Source organism: Phoenix dactylifera, chromosome 7, assembly GCF_009389715.1.
Source record: "Phoenix dactylifera cultivar Barhee BC4 chromosome 7, palm_55x_up_171113_PBpolish2nd_filt_p, whole genome shotgun sequence".
NCBI lineage: Eukaryota > Viridiplantae > Streptophyta > Magnoliopsida > Arecales > Arecaceae > Phoenix > Phoenix dactylifera.
Window position 1 is genome coordinate 5097540 of NC_052398.1, and position 20483 is coordinate 5118022.

Genomic DNA, 20483 nt, shown 5'->3' on the forward strand with positions numbered 1-20483 from the left:
CCTAGATGCGGTTACCTAACACGCAGGAATTTCACCAAGGCATTTCTTGGAGAAGTAGCACTTAATCGTAGAAGAATCCAAGGATCCGATCATATGGTTCTAGCGGAGCTGGAGGAGGAAAAACCTCCTAAACAGCTTTTTTTCCTTTTATTTTGAAATGACTCACAAGCAGCATTTCAATATGAAAGATTTATTCGTGATGCCTGCTCAGGTTGGTTCCTTCTCTGCCTTGATTCATCACTCTTCTGTTTTTAACTTGATGTTGCAATAACTTCTGCAGGAGATCAGATACTCCACATGCTTGCTGTGTCCCGATCTCAAACTCTTTCTTCTGTTTTTTTTTTTCTCCCCCCGGCAGACCAACTCTTTTTCTGGCAATAATCTATGCAAGAGGCCACAAATCCCGGTAAGCAACCGACGTATTATTCATTCAGATCTCATACAACGTATAGCCACCAGTCTCTGGTAATCAGTCTTAAGTCTGCTTAACTTGGTTGCCCAATGAATTCATAACAATCCTCTTTCGTATCACATCTATGATTGCAAGAAGATGGTATCAGGCATGTCATGTGGGCACGCCAAAGAGAGTTCATACATGACAAGCAGGCAAAATATGCAGCTCTACCAATCAAACAAATCTTTCTTCCATGTATGCCTGTAAGAAGATGGGATCATCCATGTTTAACAAAGACAAATTGACTATGGAACTTGATACAGCAGAGCATCCCACAAGAAAGAAACTAGAGTAAATCTAAAAGGTAACCTTCTGTAAAGGTAAAGCAACAAGGACCCACATAAGCAACAAATTTTTCTACTTCAGCAATCAGTTCTCTAGTTGGTAGATACACTTCTCTCACTCTTTTTAACTTCCATCCTGTTTCAGTCGGCGGTCATCGGCTGGGACATGCAGCAACGGAAGCGTGCCTTGCGGACGGAGTTAATAATCTCCATCTCTGCATTCTCTAGCATCGTGACAACCTCGGCAAACGTGGGGCGCACATCAGGGTTTGCATCCCAGCAGCGGGTCATTATCTCAGCAAGCGCAGGGAGACAATCTTGTGGTATGACCGGACGCACACCCTTGTTGACGACAGCGAATGCCGCCTGAACAGCTGTCATGTTCTGGAAGGGAAGCATACCAGTTATAAGCTCCCATAGGACAATACCAAAGCTATAGACATCAACTTTTTGATTGTAGGGCCTGTGCTGGATCATTTCCCTGCAGACCAGGAGAAAAAGCCCTCAAGCAGTCCAATTAGGCAGCAACTGGAAATGTAGAAACATGGAAAGAAAGAAACTATGGCTTGAACAACAGAGTATCAAATTATCAATAATATAAGCAGACAGAAAAACAGAGAATACAAGTTAAGCTAGTCCTCGGAAGTAATTACAAATTGCCCCAACAGATCAATAAACAACAGACAGATGCTGTGCCCTGTATTTTATCTTGAAAGACCACATTAATAGCTAAGCAAAATGTCAAATGCATGCTTGAGGGTGCAACAGTGCTCAAGATTATAGACTTACCTAGCACGCAGTCAACCAACCATCTAAGCTTACAAATTAGATATCTGAATATGCCTAAATTCAGCAAGTTATAGACTCAACCAGCACACATTCAACCATCTAGACTACATACGTCTTGACTTATGCATGGCTATATCAGAAAACCCTTTTTTTTCAAATGAAATCATGTCCTGGAAATTACAGCAGGCAACAAGCTTCATATGCTTAATGCCAAGCTTAATACCCACGCCTGAAATACAAGGAACAATACTGAACAATCATACAGTTAATTACACATTCTTTCAGGAGTTCTAAAATTTGATTGCACAACCATATGGACCAATGCCTATATTCTTGTGTGTGTGTTTTTTTTTGTAGGGGGGTGGGGAGATGGAGGGAGAGGGTCATAATGAGCTGCAAGAGCACATGCAGTAGCAAAGAAGTAAACCATCCGGTAACCAATATGTTATGCAATACCACAGAGGAAGATATTCAAGCAAATGAGCTACAATCAAGCATATCATAACATCCTCCTTCTAACAAAGCATGAAGTAATTGCATTATTATCTAAACAAGTGGCTGGACATGAGACAATCAGATGGTAAAATGGAAAGATGAGAATTAAATTCCCATCATATGGATTAAATAATACCGATCAATAATGAAAATGATAGGCCAGAGCAGAAGCTATTAAGATTATCTCTTGTTGATCAGTAAGACAGGTGTTCAGTTATCAATGAATAAAGACTCCTCTGGAACCAATGCAATGCTAATGAATTTTCAGCAACAAAAAGCAAACCAGGTAAAGACAGAAAATGGAACCATAAGCATACAAGAGTATGAGCACTTTTCTCAAATGATCAAAGTTTGCAGGGATAGTGGAAATGAGATAAGGCAGAAATTTTGCTGCATCCAAGCTGAACCTAACAATCACATATTCTAAATAATTAAAGAGCACACAAGGTCAGTGAAGAAGAGATAACAGATCATTACACCCATGTGATGCTAAAGCTAACGAGCAATATAATTTGGTAGCTTTCCTGAAAGGAAGGAACATGAGATAGGTGGCATTTGATGATGAATCTAATTATCACAATACCTGGCAGCTTTCCTGACAGGAACTTTCTAATTAAAGAACTCATGCATGAGAACAGAAAATCTTCTCCAGTCTGTTCTTATGCAAAATAGCAATGTATAATTTGTGCTCGACAGCACTAAACTGTTAGAATAATAAAGCAGTTATGACACATAACTTCCTTGAAAGTGATACATGCAGAGGCCACACGTGTACAGATCCTAATGTAGTACAGATGGCCACTGATGTATAGATATGCATAGACCAAAAAGGAAACAAACAGAGTGAAAGCTATCATCTTGCACATTAAAACACAAAGAAATGTATGAAAAGGGTTCCAAACAATCTCCCTAACACAAGGACTAGAAGTCTAGGACCTTCCCAATTCAATAAAGGAATCATAAGAAATATTTGAAAATTATGAACATTTTGGGCCACAATTGCACCATAAAAATGAATTTCAACTTTTGTTTAAGATATCAGCTAGAAATTCTTTTTTATAAAGACCATTCTTCTTCTCCCTATACCCCACAACATAGACCATGAAAGGCTACCCAGGCAATGTTCCACCACTTAATAGGACAGGTGCAGAGACTTTTAATTTTTTGAGACTAGGATGGGAGGAAACCAAGCCAAAATCAGGGTGATAGTGGGATCAAACCCAGCTCATTAGGATATAACACCCAGTGGCTTTAGCAACTCAACCACTTGGCACCCTCAGGGCCCACATAATTATAAGAAAAATCTTTAATACTGCAAGCTGAACATGCAAAAATAGAATTTGACAAAATTACTTCTTCTCCTGTCCCCTACCTGTAAATCCTATCAAAATTCAATTCATGGTTACCGGCTAATTCATTCCACGAGTATATCACTTTCTCAGTCTCCTAATAAAAATGATCCAGTGTGCACTATGTATTTACATTCTTTTCTCTATGAAACTCATTTAAATTCCACAAATTCCTAAGCAGGTATTCTTGTTCTTCTAAAACCTAATGAACGATCCTTTCGTGTAGGCACTTCAGGCTGCCATGAATGTTAGGTTCATTGTGTTTTGCATTGAACGTATGCAAGTATGTTTTTTCTATTACTTCTTTGGGAAAGTAAAAAAGAAAAAAAGGTCTGTCCAAGGTTTTACTATAAATGAATATGTTCTTAAACCTTTCAAAAAATGCTTTGTTTATTGGCAAAATATTTTGTGAAAATATTATAGGTATTTACTGATTTCAACCAAACACAAGCCTTTACCTAGCTATTAACTCTTCTTTTTTCTGTAATGTTAGCAGTATTGTGAAATGATATTACTTTTTTTCTAACAGATGCCTCAGATAGCAGAAGATAGAGATATGTAATCAAACAGCTAGGAAGTTGCAAGGATCTGTGCAACTATCTTCCTTGTATTTTAACTTATATAAAACCTCAATCCCTCTTTAAGCTTTAAGAAAATACAAGACATAATTCAAGTATCTTTATTCAGTCCGCCAGATCATTACATCATAGGCCATCCATGAATAATAGATGCACCATACCTGAAATTCGATTGTATTTGTGCTCTCTTATACATGTTACGTCACTTAACAATTAGTGGGAGAAAACCATTATTCCCATCAAAATAAACAAAACCATCTGGCCTTGTCCCAATTATCTGAAATTGGAATTTTAAGAATCCTTAATTTTACATGAACCAGGGAAGGCCCCAGAGGTCACATTCCTCTGCTTAGCAACCAGAGGTTTGGGGTTCGATTCGGTGCATCTCCGAAAATCTTAACGTAGGTAATTACAGTTTGGGTGGGTCATCCTCCCTTTCTCACAAACAAGGAATTCTTATTTTACTAAATATTCATATAAATACAGCTTCCAGTGTTGCCGCAAGATTACTCATATCTTTTTCCGCAATTTTTTTCAACCAGTTTTCTTCTTTCCCTTCTCTTTCTAGACCTTTGATGCAGATTTAAACGTCTCTCCTTTGTAGGGCCTCAGATCTTCATTAACTAGGTGCTCTCATTTCTCTAAAATCTTTAGATACACAAATAAATAAAATTGATAAATAACAATGAAAACAAGCTTCAACCATAATGAACAAATATCTTCAGCAGAATATCGCAAAATGATAGACGAGTGATCGAATGCCTCAAGAAAAGGATAGATGATGGGTATTAATCTGGAAGTTTGGAATGTGAGAAAAATGAAGGATCATCAAATGTGCAGGATTTCTTAATTGTATAAAGCCAGTCAGTAGCCAAAAAGGAAAACCATCATGTGCGGTTGTCAAGCTTAGTTACTGTTATATTTAAATTATGAATTTCATGCATATATCAGTTCAGTTATTCCACATCCAAAATAGAAACATTTGGCACTTCATATCACATAGAGCTCTCCCAAGAAGATTGTGTTGTAATTAAAACATTTTTTTATGAGACCCTAAGCTTAAAATTAGGGAACGGGAATAATTTGCAGTATCAAGATCAGTGGACTAGCACTAGCAATGAAGCAGAAAGTCAAGCTCTCTGGTATTGTCTTTCTTAAGATCTTAATGATCAGAAAAATGACAATATATTGGAAGATAACTACTCCCGAACCTCTCCTTCTAACATCTTGATTGGACCATCAAATGCTCGCAAGATGGATTGACAATTCAACTAAGGTCAATAACTGAAAGACCATTTAGCTCACTGTCATGTAGCAACAATGATTGCAAAATTAGGGTTTATTAAAGTTCAGTGCAAGCATTTATGACAATTATCAATGTCCACTTCTATTTTTTTACAACCACAATGTAACTTTGAAAAGAAAATTTAAATGCATATATATAACAACCCAAGAAGATAATGTCCAGGAGATAGGATAATCCCTAAATATCATTTGGATGGAAAAATAGAGCAACAATGAAGTAGGAAAACAAAGATTGCATGGGATAAGGCTTGTTGTTTACATGAAATGCATAAACTGATTATCATCTGCCATTGTTTTGATTTTATGTTTTATTTGTTCCAAGCAGACATTAGGTTTTGTATATAAAATATTTATTGATAAACAAACTTTTTCCATAGAGATGCAAAAGATATTTATTAAGTTTCCTTAGGTGGCATCTTAAAATTCATGACATATTTAAAGATGAAATTATCCAACCCACTAGCAACTGGTAGCCGGCATCTTTCGACAACAAAGGCTCATGCCATGAAACCAAGAGGTTCCAAATGTTCTGCAGGTAGACCTATCCTAATTTGTAGTTCAAGTCCAGGCAACTAAAAAGTAATTCTTTGAAATTTCCCTAACCTTTTGGAAGGGGAAATATGAGAAGGTTCGATATAGGGAACTGTTTGTGAGTCTAAGGCACAAATCAAAAACCAAAGTCAAATTGAAATCCATTCCTAGTGGTACCCATATAATATAAATTGCACTTCTATTGCAACTGTAGCATGACAAAAACACCATTAGAGAAGTGCATTGCAAGTCATAATGGTTTTGGATTGTAATTCTAGAACATACTGTTGTATGGGTTCTGTCATTTAGAATTTATATCAGAAAGTAAAGTACGGATAAGTTAATATAATCCCTAACAAGTCACCTTTGTCTTCTTTCTCTATTGTTATCAAGAAACTTAATTTAGTGCAAACATATGACATAGCATTTATCCACAAGAATTTGGTTCTAGTATATGATCTATGCTGAGTGTAACTCAAAAAGTTACAAGATTGGATTAACCCACACATGGGAACATGATCTGGGACAAAATAGCTAGTTAGCTTGAGGTGTATAAAGCAGCAAACTAGATCATACCAACAAGAAAACAAGATCTCCTATATGCAAGTAGTGAATAGGAAGATTAAAGAAAATGAGATCTAATCTACACCTGTAGTGAATAGGAGGCTCAAAGAAGTGCATCTTGGATGAAAGGCCACACCAAAACTCATTGGGATAAAAAAGACAGACAATGCAGCAATTGAAGTCGATAAAGATAAGGGAGGTAGAAAATGACATTAGATTTGCTCACTTGAAAGCTATCCTTATGAACATGTTATCCTTAAGGATATACTTAAAGATTGCCCAAGACATTCATGAGCATTCACCTCTTGTCAAATGCATCTCGAGGGAAGAAGAGTTTTGATGAGAGACCATAGTTGTCATCTAATCTTGATTGGGAAAGTTCTAATCACTGCAAGCGTCAGTGAAAGCTCTAAGAGGTAACGAGTGTTTAAAAAAATCATCCTTTTTAGTAACAAAAATGTCTTAAGGTTTAAATCATAGTATGCCGTACCATACCGAACTGTACAGTACCGGACGTACCATATCATACCGATTCAGTGCCGATATCGGTGGCGTACCGACACTCGGTACGTCAAAAAAATCGCGTACCGTACCATACCGACTCTATGCTAGTGTGGCACCAGAACAGGATCCGGTACCAAAACAGCGAACCTTAGTCTAAATCACAATATTATCCAGCCAAACAACAAGGAATTTGTTGCATCTTTCTTTGAACTTGTTTTGCTTGCTCCTTTTACTTTTTTCATTTACTGCTTTCCATGTGCCGGTACATAACCATAAGATACCACACCATGCCATAACAATCACATGTGACAAGATCCTTTCAAACTGTAGGGGTTAAAATCATTGTTACAGGGAACCCATTTCTCATTAATTAGGATTTTCCCAGTAAACTAAATTGGGAAACCTTCAATTCATTTGGGAAAATTACTCAGAAATCTGAATTTGGAAAGAAAGAAAACTTCTATAAATTGGGTTCCCGATGGATAAGTTATTCAAAAAATTATGACGAGGAGAGAGAGGAGTGAAAGGGAAGGGGGAAATATCTAAATCAAAGATTCTTCTTGATAATTATAATAAAACCATTGGGATAAATCGCCAATTTTATTTGCTTTGAGGAAAACACATACGAGCAAAATCAGAGTTTTTATCGATATTTGTAAATTAAGTTGTAGCTAGTTGTCAAATTGATCCGAATTTGAGAAATTAGTGGAAATCCATTTAAAACAACTTTACCAAATGGTTTTTCAATGGTTTTTATGCTCTTTTTTCAATGTGGTTTGCATAATATTTTTGCTTTCTTTACTATCGTATTCCGTTTCTGGCATTAAGATATTTTCTTAACCATAGTTTCCTGTTTATTGCATCTGCATTGTTTCCTGCATAGGTTTGCCCCCTAATGGCAAACTATCGTTACAATTGGTTGTAGTAATTTGTGTCAATCAGCAATGACCAAAATGAACCTAGTGAAAGTCATAAAATTATCTAGCCAAACAACAAGGAACTTGTTTTATATCTTTCTTTTTTCACATCTTTTGCTTCTTTTACACTCTCTCTCTCTCTCTCTCTCTCTCTCTCTCTCTCTCTCTCTCTCTCTCTCTCTCTCTCTCTCTACTTCTATGTGCTAGCACATAAGAATATGATACCATACAATGCAAGCCAATCATAGGCTAGAAGACAATTTGAGAAAATAGGGTTATGATCATCCAGTACCAATTTGTTCCAATAAGCAAGGACAAATATGAACCCATGTGCATATTGCATAACAATATATACCATCATACTATGCCCTCATTTACATGGACTCAAGTTCGTGTATTGGGTTGTAAGTACATGTCTAAGCAAATAATCCTTCTGATGTCTAAGAATTTCTTCTTATAGAATTCGCTGATTTCTCCAAACCTCTAAGAAAAGCAACAAAAAAGAAGACTCAAGCAGTAGGATCCCCCCGTTTTCCCACTGAGATCACACCTAAACCTGTACTGCAGAGATAGTTGTCCATGCACTGATAAGACAAGTACAAATTCTCGAGAAAAGAGGAGCCGTGCTGGCAAGCTAGAACTACTTTATGTTTCACCTAAATTACCACCATGCTAAATAATCATATTAATACAGATGTCTAAGCATCGGGCACAAGTACTTTAGGTTAAATCGATAGCTCCGCATAACATGGCATACCATATGGTACAGACTGGCAAGTATTAAAAAACAGCAAGCCATGTCTATGGCAGTTACAGTTGAAATGGTATGTATAGTGCCATGTCAAGCGGTGTCAGTCACATTCTCAATGACATGCTACGGCTCCTAGCAAACAAAATGGGTCCATGCATGCCAATATTGGTGTGCGCCCCTATGGGCTAGAGCAGCATGTTTTCGCACAAAACAATATGAATCCACATCAAGACACACATAATACATGGGTACGTGTGCCCCTATGGTATACCCATTTCCTGTCAGCACAAACCAGCAGAATAAGATACACTGATCCATGAAAACCAACAGAAAACGACACCTAAACTATTGATGAAGTAGACTGAACTATTTCTATTTTGAGCAACAAGAATATATTTTTCACTAAATAGGTAGTGTTTTATTTAAAAACCCTCCTTTTATTTTTCTTACTGGATGCATTAGCAACAAATTATAAGTCCCTAGTTTATGGTGACTTTATCTAAGTTTTACAGTCTATATTATATGCAAATTGATTACATAAAAAAATGAAGTGAAAAGAGGTTCTCATATGTCCACCATTAAGCAACACCTGGAGCAAGTTCCTTCTCATCTCCCTTCTACTCTCCTCACCTTTTTCTACCTCCCACTCCTTTTTTTTTTTTGTCGCCTTCTCCCCACACTCCTCGACTACTTCCTCATCTCTTCTAGACAGTTCTACTTCCATGACCTCCATGGCACCCCACTATCACATGTCACCCCCACTACATTGCCACCTCGCCAAAGCTTGTTGCTTGTCAAATTGTTGTAGCTCGTCATTGTTTGTCCCCCTTCTCTCCTCTCTTCATCCTTTCCCCTCTCATCTACTCCTTACTTGAGTCAAGTAACCCACATATGTGTTTGGTCACAGATGTGCGGCCTGTTGGTAAGCAAACCAGTTGAGCCTTGATAATAGAGGCTGCCCAACCAGAACGCAATCTAACCCATTACAATACCTAATAAAGGAAAAGGAAAAAAAATATTACCACACTATGTTTTCACTTAGCAAAAAAGGCACAAAACATTTAATCCCACTTATATGGAATCAAATTCTAAAACCAAATTCACTAGTAGTAACTATTTTATGGATACCCAATGACATCGGGAAGCATGAATTAAATATACTTTCTTAGTAATTCAATTTAAATCAATGATGGTAGCGGACATCATTATATGAAAGGAAATGATGGACAAAGATTGATTTTCTACACGATTGGATAACTTACTGATTTCATGTTATAATTTAGTGGGCTTTACTAAAATTATATCAAGAAGATACGATATTACTTCTTTTGAATATTATAAAAACTTTAAGCATTAATATTAGGCGTAGCAACCAGAAAACTCTAGGCGTAGCAACTAGAAAACTCTATTAAAATCATTTTTAGTCCTCAAAGTTATAGGCCCACTAGATATTTTGCACAAAAATATATGAATTTAAGTGGGAAAAGGAGAAATGATCGCCAATAAATAAGTATGAAGAAAAAGAATATTTTGTACTAGTAGAGAAAGCCCCTGACTCTACATTGAAAGTATGTAACAAATTTCATCTAGTTGAAATTTATGAGACAAGGACCTAAAACCTTTGTGGCAGATAGATGTTCTGACAATAAGCATGGAAAAAGAGGTGCATCTAGAAGTCTTTGTGAAGAAGTATTATCAAGTTCTTGAACTAACAAATCCATTGTCCTTGGTACTTGATCAAAGAAGCTCACAACAAGGTTTGTAAACCTAGATGAGAGTGGAAGCCGAGATAGTATTCTACTGAAATCGCATTCAGATGATTTTTTATATATACATGTACAGCAAGAAGCCAATACTAGATCCAAGAATCAGCAACAACACAAAACAAAAGTTAAAGAACATAGGAAAACCAATTCTTGGATTAATAATCTAAGGTTTATTTATACAAATCTCAAAAATTGCAATCCTGACATAAATAGCTTGGCTAGCTTGCTAAGGTTAGCTCAATCCAAATTGGAATGACTAAGTGGAAAATTATGACCTAAGAACTTATATGAATGAATAAACATTAACATGTTAATCATGTAATCAAACAAACATCAGATATGACTTCATCAGCAATTTGTTGCTAATTACTATAACATATGCATGTCAGCTTGGAGAATTCCAAACCCAACCATATTAAAGGTACCCTTTATCCACATGTTTATTATTAAATGTCTGCTACTAAGTTTATAACCCTAGAGCAACACCTAGCATGACCTACAAACTCCAAAAATGCTCTTATAGAGAAATTGTGTAACACAACATTAATAGAATTTCTCCTATCAAGTACATGATAGGAAGATGTGTCACAATTGCAGTAACATCAAATCTTTAAGTTAATTAATGATACTAAGGTTAGAAAATAAAAAGGCATGGAAAGGATAGTGGTGATAGAGAAGATTGTAATGAGGTGGCATGATCATGCACATGGGCAAGAATCATTAGTGATATTGGCAAATAAACAAAAACTAATGTTCATGACATTACAAGATCCCAGTGTTTTCCAGAATTAGAGAAGACTGTCATCATGGTTGCAAATATTCATATAGACAAACCAAAAGTGAGAGAAGAAACCAAATATTTAATCTAAAGACTCTACAATAAACAAAATCCCACTATATTTAGTCATGCATGCAACAAATAGTCGTACTTTGGTAGAAGCAAGTTCTAGCTAAATCACGGCAAGTTCGAACTAAACATTGGGGAGAAAAATAGAACATGTCAAGGATACAAGCATCTTAAGAGATTCTTATGACAGTACAACAATAAGGACAAAAGTTATTTACTTACGGAGCCATCCAACGGTAAGTTCCAGTCTCTGGAGTCATTCCCTCAGTTTGCACCTCAATGCGAGCCACTCCAAAGTCAGCAATCTTGATCGATTTGTCTGTAAAAATTAGAAGGTTGTCTGACTTAAGATCCCTGTGGATAAAGCCTAGTCCATGCACATAGGACATTCCCTTAGCAACATCCAGTGCTTGTTTGACAGCCAGCCTCAGTGGCACCGATCTGTTCTGCCTCTTCATCAAGAACTGCCGAACTGAGCCACCCTTTGCATACTCGGTCACGATGCACCAAACCATCGGCTTCCTGCATGCACCAATAAACCTAACCACATTTGGATGCCTCAGGTTTGCCAGCATCATGACCTCCTGCACGTACTGCTGCTCCATCAACCTCTCTCTCTCCGGGTCATTCTCTGGCCTTTCCAACAGCTTAATTGCAACATCTTCTCCATTGTAAGTGCCCTTGTAAAGCTTTCCAAAAGCCCCCTGAGCAAAGGGCATTCCCATGTTGAGCTTCCCCAGATCAATGGTCCACTCCTCATAATCCTTGAGTGTCTCTGTTGGGGAATCATGGTCCATCAACGCCTTGGCCAATGCATCGTCACTGAGTGCATGAGACACCTTGCCAGGGCATCTGCTGTAATTCACAGAATAATTGGCCAAGGGCATGGGGCGGAGTCCCGGATGGTTGAGGATGCCAGTATGAGAGTCACTCGACCCGACACTGCTGTTGTCCACCGACATGGCAATGGATCCTCCACCATTGGTAGTCTGTAGGCTATTTACACTATCTATGGACATGTTGGAGTCCTCCCCGAGCTTCCGGTAGTACACCATGTCATAGAAGTTGTTCCCCTTGTCGTTGCCGCCGCCGCCACCCATCATGAGTCCAGTAAATTTCGGGCCTTCCACCATCTCTAATCCAGCCGAACTTTCAAATGCTCACGGCTCCAGTCCTCACACGCTCCGTGGCATCTGAGCCACAAGAAACTAGAATTAGACCAGTTCCGATCAGCGGTCAGTGTTCTTTTTACAGAAATCAACAATTCCAACTATTCTTTTCATTTTCCCCCCTCTGGGCACCTATACATCTACATCAGCAGAGATAAAACCCTAATAATTGATCCCTACTACTCCAATCCTTCCGTCAATTAGCGATTCAAATCACTTAAAACCCTCCCAATTTACTGTTCCCAAACCAAGAACCCTAAACAACCCCCAAAAACGGTCAATCCGGGAGCAACAATCTCAGATAAACCGTCAATACATCCACAACAAACGCCACAGCGAAGATAGCAGATAAAGAAACGGAAAAAGGAGAAGAACGACAGCGACTAAACCTAGAAACGAGGAAAGAAACCATAGAAACAACAAATTCTCCGATCGGAGCCCAAGAACCACCTATTCCGGCGATACGTACCTCGATCGGGAGGGATTCCTCCAGCGCGACGAGAGGGGCGGAGGGCTGGGGCGGGATTCCGGCACCTAGGGCGGAGATCGGCGGGTAAAGAAGGGAAGAATGAGCCTCGGGCGAGGGAATTGGAAGAGCTCCTTCTCTCCCCCTTTTGGAGACAGGAGAGACGACGACCGGTAAGCGGAGGAAGTAAGGGCGTCGTCGCCTGCCGTTCGCTTTGGCGTCCTCCTGCCTCCTTAATTAATCCTCCCCCTTATTTATAATTCTGTCAGTTTTTAGCCTAATTAATTACCTATTTACCTTTTATGCTTATTTAATTACTGCCCTTGGACCGCGCGGTCCGCGGTCTCCTTTTTCTAAGCAGCAACGCATGTCGCCATTTTATCGCGATTTATTCCTCGATGAATGGCAATAGAGCACGAGTAAAACGCGAGTTACCGATATTCTCGAAGTGGTATACTTCTACGTTGCCCCTAATTTAGCCTAATTTTACCACTTTACCAGATGCACCCTTCCTTCTATCCGCGTGCGTTGTAATAAAGCTCTGCCTTACGGTTATCCGCGTGCGTCAGTCCGGATCCGCTCACCTCCGCGTGAAAACAAACGGAATGATCCACCCGCAAAGGCAGCCAAACTCCGTACGGAAACTTTTGCAATCCGCAAAGCCAAACTCCATCCAATCCGATATCATACTTGCTTGTGCTAACGATGAATTAACGAGAGGACAATTCCTTGGAAGCCTCCATCGCTTGACCATCTTAAGATAAAATAAGATGGAAGCCTGCCCACCGGTGGTGATAAGACTAGAATTGCATTTGTGACTAGAGACCACCGTTTCAGGCTGGTTGTTGCGGAGGGTCGTCGCTCCTTCCAGATTTTAACTTTTGGGGTGGAGCTCAGGCAGTATGGAAGAAACTCTTCATGGCGAAATATGTACTAGAAGTTGACTGCATCATTCTAGAGAGGAACTCAACTGCGTTGATTAAGCGATTACGGGAAGAGAGGCGAGAGGTGCCAGAGCACCCGCTTCTTAGTGTCACACAACGGATAATGCAGAAGTGTCATGTTGTCCAGGTCAAACATGTTCTCTAGGAGGCGAACTGAGCTGCAATTGGGTCGCCTCATATGCTGATCATCATTCGAGAGGTGCGGGCGTGTGTTTAGTCCCACATCGGTTATTCGCTGGGTAGATCTTGGGTACTTATACAGGATCAAGGAACCCAAATAATAACCTTCCGGCTAGCCATTTTGGATGAGGTCCTGGGTTGTTACAGTATGAGTAGCCGACTTACCAAAAAAATTAAAAATAGATTTTGTTTACATAAATATCTTTCTAAAAATTTAAATTTGTGTGAATATTCTCTTAAAATTGTCATTTGTATGTATACCATCGTAAAACACTTGTTTTACTATTTTATTCCTTTTTTATTTTATTTTTGCATATATACTCACTTTATTTAATGCTTTTAAAAAATTAGCAGTTTTAAATTAACATGACTAAAATATTCTTAATGAATAAATGTGCAAAAAAAAAATACGATCGCGATGAAGGATAAAAAAGTAATTTTAAAATTTTATTTAATTTTTTATTATAATAAATATTTTATTAACAAAAACCATTATAGTTTTTATAAAAATAGTATTTTATGAGAATAAAAAATAAATATAAATTTTTTAAAAAATATTTATATAAATTTAAATTTTTAGAAGGATACTCATGTTAAAAAATTTAAATTTTAGTGGAGTTGGGGTGAGCCTAGGGGAGGTGACTACATCTGGGATTGAAGGGGCAGTTTGGTGATTTTAACAAGATTAACGAGGCTTGCGTGGCAACTGGCAAATAACTGTTGGAAGGGATAACGTAACGGACGCGCGCGGAAGTGACGAGGTTAAAGACAGCGGCGAGAGATTGAGAGAGAGAGAGAGAGAGAGAGAGAGAGAGGGAGGGAGGACACGGTGGCGTTTGGGTTTCCGCTGGGAGCCCGGCCGCGGTTTTCCGTTCCCATTGCTCCGACTGGTTTTGTCGCTTTCTTTTCCTTTTTTTTTTTGTTCTTCCGTTCAGACTCGGCCACGGCCGTATCTTGCTTTATTTTGCTTTACTTTTCTTCTAGCACGAGGACTGGTAGTGGCGCGTCGCGAGACACGAGTCACAACTTTCTCGTTGGTAACGCAAAATAGATGCCTCGGAGAAGCGGACACAGCCTTGGGCCCACCACGGCAAGCTGAAGGACCATTTCCAGCCGGAGACGTAAGCTTTCTCAACCCGCTTGGTTGGAGATAATAGGAAAAAAATAAATTATATAATAAATTATTATATTTGGTATAAAAAATAAAAAAATAATGAAATAAGTGATGGATCTTATATTTATTTTTTAAGAGAAAAAATAAAATAAATACTATGGGGAGGATGGTATTTATTTTTTTCATACTAAATTACCAAGCAAAAATAATCTAAAAATATTATTTCTTAATAAGATAACCTCACTTATATTATGTTAATATTAATTAATTATATAATTTATATTAATATATCGATTAATACTATTTATAAATAATAATATATTTAATATAATAATAAATATTAATTATTAAATAAATATTTATTAAGTGTAAAAAAATGTAACATAGGATTTATTAATACTTGATATACTTATTTATATATCAAAATATGCTAAAATTTATTATCATAATAAATGTATTTTTTTAATATATATGTACATAATTAAAATTTTTAATAAATTATGTAATATATTTTAATATTTGAAATAGTTAATAATTTTTATTTTTTGATTGACTATATTTATGTAAGTAGGCCATAAATAGGCAACATATAGATGGAGAACAAAATGTTATTACTTGTATTGTTTATTTAAGAATATTATTACAAATTTGGCAATATTTATATATGAGATTATTTCTAAATAAATATAGTATTTTTTAATGTTATTTTTTGGAGTAATTATACTAACCAAATGTGGTAATTTTTTTTTCCTTTGTAATTATTTTTTAAATAAATAATTTTTAGAGATTATTGAATTATTTTGTAATCTGACATGTCCCAACCAAACAAACCCTAATGCCTAAACTTCAAAAGTTAGAGCCGGTAATTTGAATATGGGATGGATAATGTGTTATCGACCCTTTTTTTTTATGATATGAATATAACTTCAGTCAAGCTTATAAATTAAAATCACAATTCATGCTGATGGGGGAAAAAAGTAAGTTATATTAGTTGTCTCGCTGATCCCTCTCTTTTTCATATTTTCATAGCATCACTCATAGATATTGGATTACAATTTATTCGACTTGTGAGGTTTAAGCCAAGCGGCTAGGCGTCAAGTAAGCCAATCCTTTTGTGAGTTTTGGTGTCAATCCAATGACAGATGCATATAAATTTGTTTAGGATGCAGTTTGTAAGCAAGTCAAGCTTAAACTCTATAGGCTCATGTATAGGTAGAAGCTTGATTAACAACTAGCTCGTTCGAAAAAATCCAAATCCAAGTTCGGACATCTGCAATTGAGCCTAACTTGAGTGTCGACACACTTGGGGATGATAACATGTGCCTCATGCATTAAAAAAACTTGGCTAGTTTCACTTTATTTAGTTTTATGTGCCAATAAAAATATTGAATACTTATAGAAAGTTGAGAAATCTAAATAATAATTTCTAGTTAATCTTTTGGTTGAGATCTTGAATCATTATAAAGGATATTAAAGTTGACCTAGTGCATAGTTTTTGTGAACTAAGGTACATCACAGTTAGGCCATTTCGAGATTAATTATAGCCTGACAAACATATATTTAGTCTCAAATCGAGCAAATATAAGTTTAGTTCTATATTGACTATGTGTAATGAAAGAACCTAAACCTTTTCCATGGTATTAGAGATTGGGCTACACCTAATTCTCATGCTTGTAATTCTAATTATAAAACTTATATACAAGCATAGTTGCAGAGGAATGGGCTATACCTGATTCTTATACCAATAATTGTAATTATATAATTTATTTACATCTACAACTGTAGGGAAGTATGTGAGGTCCTGTACCTATAGTTGTAACTATTTTTTTAAAGGCCATCTTAGTGTTTTCGGCATCATTTGATCCAAATTGAACAGTATAATCTTGTTTTAAAAAAATTCTGAAATATTTAGAAATCCTTACGTTGATAAATGGTGATTGTGCTACAATTACCATTCAATTTTCTAGAATTTAGAATGAAAAAAGACCCCAGATTTTTCTCACTTTGAGAGATTGAAGAGGAGAGTTTTAGTTCTTAATCATCAGCTATTCATATATTGCACATTGGCCTGAAATCAGTTCGGATACAAATCTAATACTAGCATATCTATATCCATATTTGTTTTATTGGACGAATACAGATATGAATACAGATGCTAATCAGATGCAAAAATTCATATCCATATTTATTTTAAATAGATACGGATACCTATCAAATATTGAAAATATGAATATAAATATAGATATAAATCGGATAGCTAAATTTTATGGCCATAGAATCAAAAATATTACTAAGTGAATTATAAATCAAGTTAATAGCATATTAATATAGTCATTTATTTTTTCTTAAAAGTTCATGATTGCTATATAAAATTAAATAGGGTTATAAATTATATCAGATATTCGAACACGGATGGGATTCATATCTATATCTATTTTTGTTTGATGGATACGAGTATAAATATTAGTCAAATATTTAAATTTTTATCTATATTCAAATAAATTTATATAAAAAATAAATACGAAGAAATTATTCGATCCACCGGAGAACAACTTATGGATTTGGAACACTGGAACAGTGTGAGACATGTATCGCATCCGTAGGCGCCATCAGTGCTGTTATCTCCACAGGATCAACGTCATAACGGCGGGGGCTCAGGTCCAATTCCACGCGCTGTTCCAATGGTTTCTCCGAACGGCCCGACTGAAGAACCAAAACCGCATGGCTTTTCGGCTCTGGTCGCCGCAGGAACGAACAAAAACAGAACCAGAGGCTACCCGACACCCTCGCTGCTCCGCTCTTCCTCCAATGGCGCGGCCGCTCCCCGCCTCCTCCCTATTCTTGGAAACGAGTCGCTCCGAGAAAAATAACCAAACTTCCGATCCTCGCTGGGGCTCCCGCCCCCCACCCCAAACTCCGTCCTCCTCCTCCCGCCCGGCCCCATTTTTATGGCATAAATCCCCAAGCCCTACCACCTCTATTCCTGAGATGGCTTGCTGTCTTTCGCTCCTCCTCGCCGTGGCTCTACGGCTCGCCTTCCCGGCCTTCGCCGAAACCGACCAACATGATGGTGAGTGTGATTGATCGCCGTATTTAATTCGATAAGATGTGCGATCTTCTTGTTAGGGTTTGGAGTTCTGTTTCCCCATTTTAATTGATTCGTGTCGGGTGATGCAGCAAAAATACCCGTTTCAGCGATTTAGTGATTGCTTCTCTTTGATATGTTTTTTGTTTAATTGAAGTAGCAAGATGGAATTTTTTTGAGTTAAACATGCTTCGGGCATACTTCCTCCGCCTAAAAAATCAGAAATAATGTATTTTTTTTGTAAGGGAGTTTATCTTAAAGCAATTTTTTTTTCAAAAAAGAATGACTGTATATGCAGTAAATTACCTCTTCTTGGCACTGCCAAGCGCAACAAAGTGGCCAATCATGCTAGATTTCTCATTCCCTTTTTTCCCCCAAATTACTGTTGTTTTTATTGTAGTTGTTGCTGTAGTTGTTGCAATTTTTTTTTCAAAAAAGAATGACTGTATATGCAGTAAATTACCTCTTCTTGGCACTGCCAAGCGCAACAAAGTGGCCAATCATGCTAGATTTCTCATTCCCTTTTTTCCCCCAAATTACTGTTGTTTTTATTGTAGTTGTTGCTGTTGCTACTATGTTATGTTTGTAATAAAAGATTCCTGATGACACATCCATTTCAAAAACCAAACAGGTCAATAGATTACATACTGGTGTCTCATATTCCTCAGAAGTTGAAGTTCAAGAACCAACTTTCTAGTGAGGTAGGCGTAGTTACTGAGTTAAATTAGTATCCGAATTACCGTGCTTCTTTATTACAATGAAGACAATGCATCCATCAGTCTACTTGACTGTGAAAAGATAGACAGACTGCTCAATATTTTCCCCCAAAAGAACAATCCTTATAGTTTTAGAGTCGTTAATAGGTTGGAATAAATTGTTGCCTGCTAGAGGCCCTACCAACTAGATAAGACTGACATCAACTCCTAAAAAAGATTATTTAGATGTTAATAAAGTTAGTTTAAAAAGAATTTTTTAAAAGTTTTTTGCATGATTATATCATTCTTTATTTTCAAATAAATTCAAGAGCATTCATATTTCATTTTTATTGTTCATGCATACACCGAAAAGAGAGAGATGTGCTTGCCACTGAGATGTTGTTTCTCCAATGTTCTTTTATTCTGTTTTCTCATGGAGAAAGGCTTACAAGGTTGTTTTATGGGCAAGCACTTTTGTCGTTACAACAGCAGCATCGCACCTTTCCAGCTACGCCAGTTTCGAAGCAATGGGAATTCTCATACTTTGGTCCACAAAAGCGTTCGCAGCCACCAGGCTCACAAGATGGCCCGCTAAAATCTTGGCAAAAGGGTTCCTCAGCATGAACAGCTGTAGAATGTAGCAAATAAGGATACAAGTTAGAAAACTCCCAAATTGAAAAAAAAAACGTCACTAAATCTGTTATGTATTTGGCAAGGATTTCATAAGAGCTAACTAGATAACCATGGAGAAAAAGTACTAAAAATAAAAACGTTTATGATTCAACTAGCATATAAAAATAAATTACTAGGAGCTAAATGGAAATTGGAACTAACTTTATTGATCAAGTAAAGATCTTGATCAATCAAATGGAATGATTGATTTTAATCCAACTTGAAATCCTAAATCCAAGTCCAACTCCAATTAAAATTAGATCAGCCCGATAAACATAACATGCAATTTTGTTTAGCCATAAGGAGAAGAAGTTACTAGCCCCAAGAAGAAATACATAAGCAATGTAGTGTTTTCATTTGGCTCTCTCATTTCATGTGGCAACCAAATTGTGAATCAAATGTAGATAAAATTTCTACATTTGTTGAAGAAAAAGCAATATCATAGATATAAAAAAACATAAAATATTGAGATCGATGATGATGTATAATGCTTAGATTATAAGAAAACATTCATGATCCCTTATAAATCTATAGGATTGCTGCATGGCTGCACTTGTAGGCATGCACCAACATGGCACATAGAAAGAGAGAGGAGTGAAAGTGAGAGCAAGAGAGAGACCTTTCTGAGAAGAATGGAGGAGAAGAACCAAAAGAGAAGTTGCAAGAAGAAATTTGTTCAAGCTTGAGAAAGCCATTTTGCTGTGAGATTATTCATCAAGCAACATCTTAAATAGATGGGAGGTATAAGGGTGGCAATTTACTCTGCCCCATATGGTATCCAAACCAACGTGACCCTTTTAGTCGCAATATCATCACCAAATTTATTGTAATTATTGATTGGATCCACTAACCATATCTGGCATGAGGTATATCATCAGCGAATCAGTTGTAATTTTGGATTGAATTTCGCTAACTATATTTGGCACGAGGTACATCATCAGCAAATATATTGCCATTATAGATTAGAATTACTAGCTATAACATCTTTCCAAAGTTTTTGAGTCATTTTTTGCATAGAAAATGC

At 36.9% G+C, this 20483-nt stretch overlaps 1 protein-coding gene and 1 long non-coding RNA gene across 4 annotated transcripts; one reads left to right on the top strand and one right to left on the bottom strand.

Annotated features, from left to right (window-relative positions):
- Positions 1-614: 614 nt before the first annotated feature.
- LOC103707048 (serine/threonine-protein kinase STY13-like) lies at positions 615-13009 on the bottom strand. Of its 3 annotated transcripts, none has more exons than XM_008791390.3 (3): positions 12773-13009; positions 11357-12327; positions 615-1219 (listed from the first exon to the last, which is right to left on the bottom strand). In XM_008791390.3, the coding sequence occupies exons 2-3, from the start codon at positions 12265-12267 to the stop codon at positions 880-882; spliced, it is 1251 nt and encodes a 416-aa protein (XP_008789612.1). In that variant the 5' UTR covers positions 12268-12327; positions 12773-13009; the 3' UTR covers positions 615-879. The 3 variants fall into 3 exon arrangements, with proteins under 3 accessions (XP_008789612.1, XP_026660428.1, XP_008789613.1); XM_026804627.2 differs by having other exon boundaries at positions 11357-12342; positions 12773-13004; XM_008791391.4 differs by lacking the exon at positions 615-1219 and adding an exon at positions 4037-9513.
- A 4615-nt stretch (positions 13010-17624) lies between these two features.
- Positions 17625-19452, top strand: LOC113462718. The gene is made up of 2 exons (XR_005512485.1): positions 17625-18077; positions 18724-19452. It is a non-coding gene; the product is annotated as an uncharacterized LOC113462718 (long non-coding RNA).
- Positions 19453-20483: the final 1031 nt, after the last annotated feature.

What these genes read in the sequence shown, in the direction of transcription:
- LOC103707048 (XM_008791390.3), bottom strand. Translation starts at nt 12,267, where the DNA reads ATGGTGGAAGGCCCGAAATTTACTGGACTCATGATGGGTGGCGGCGGC. An exon ending in ACTTACCGTTGGATGGCTCC is followed by an intron (nt 1,220 to 11,356) that starts GTAAGTAAATAA and finishes CCTGGTCTGCAG; the next exon opens with GGAAATGATCCAGCACAGGC.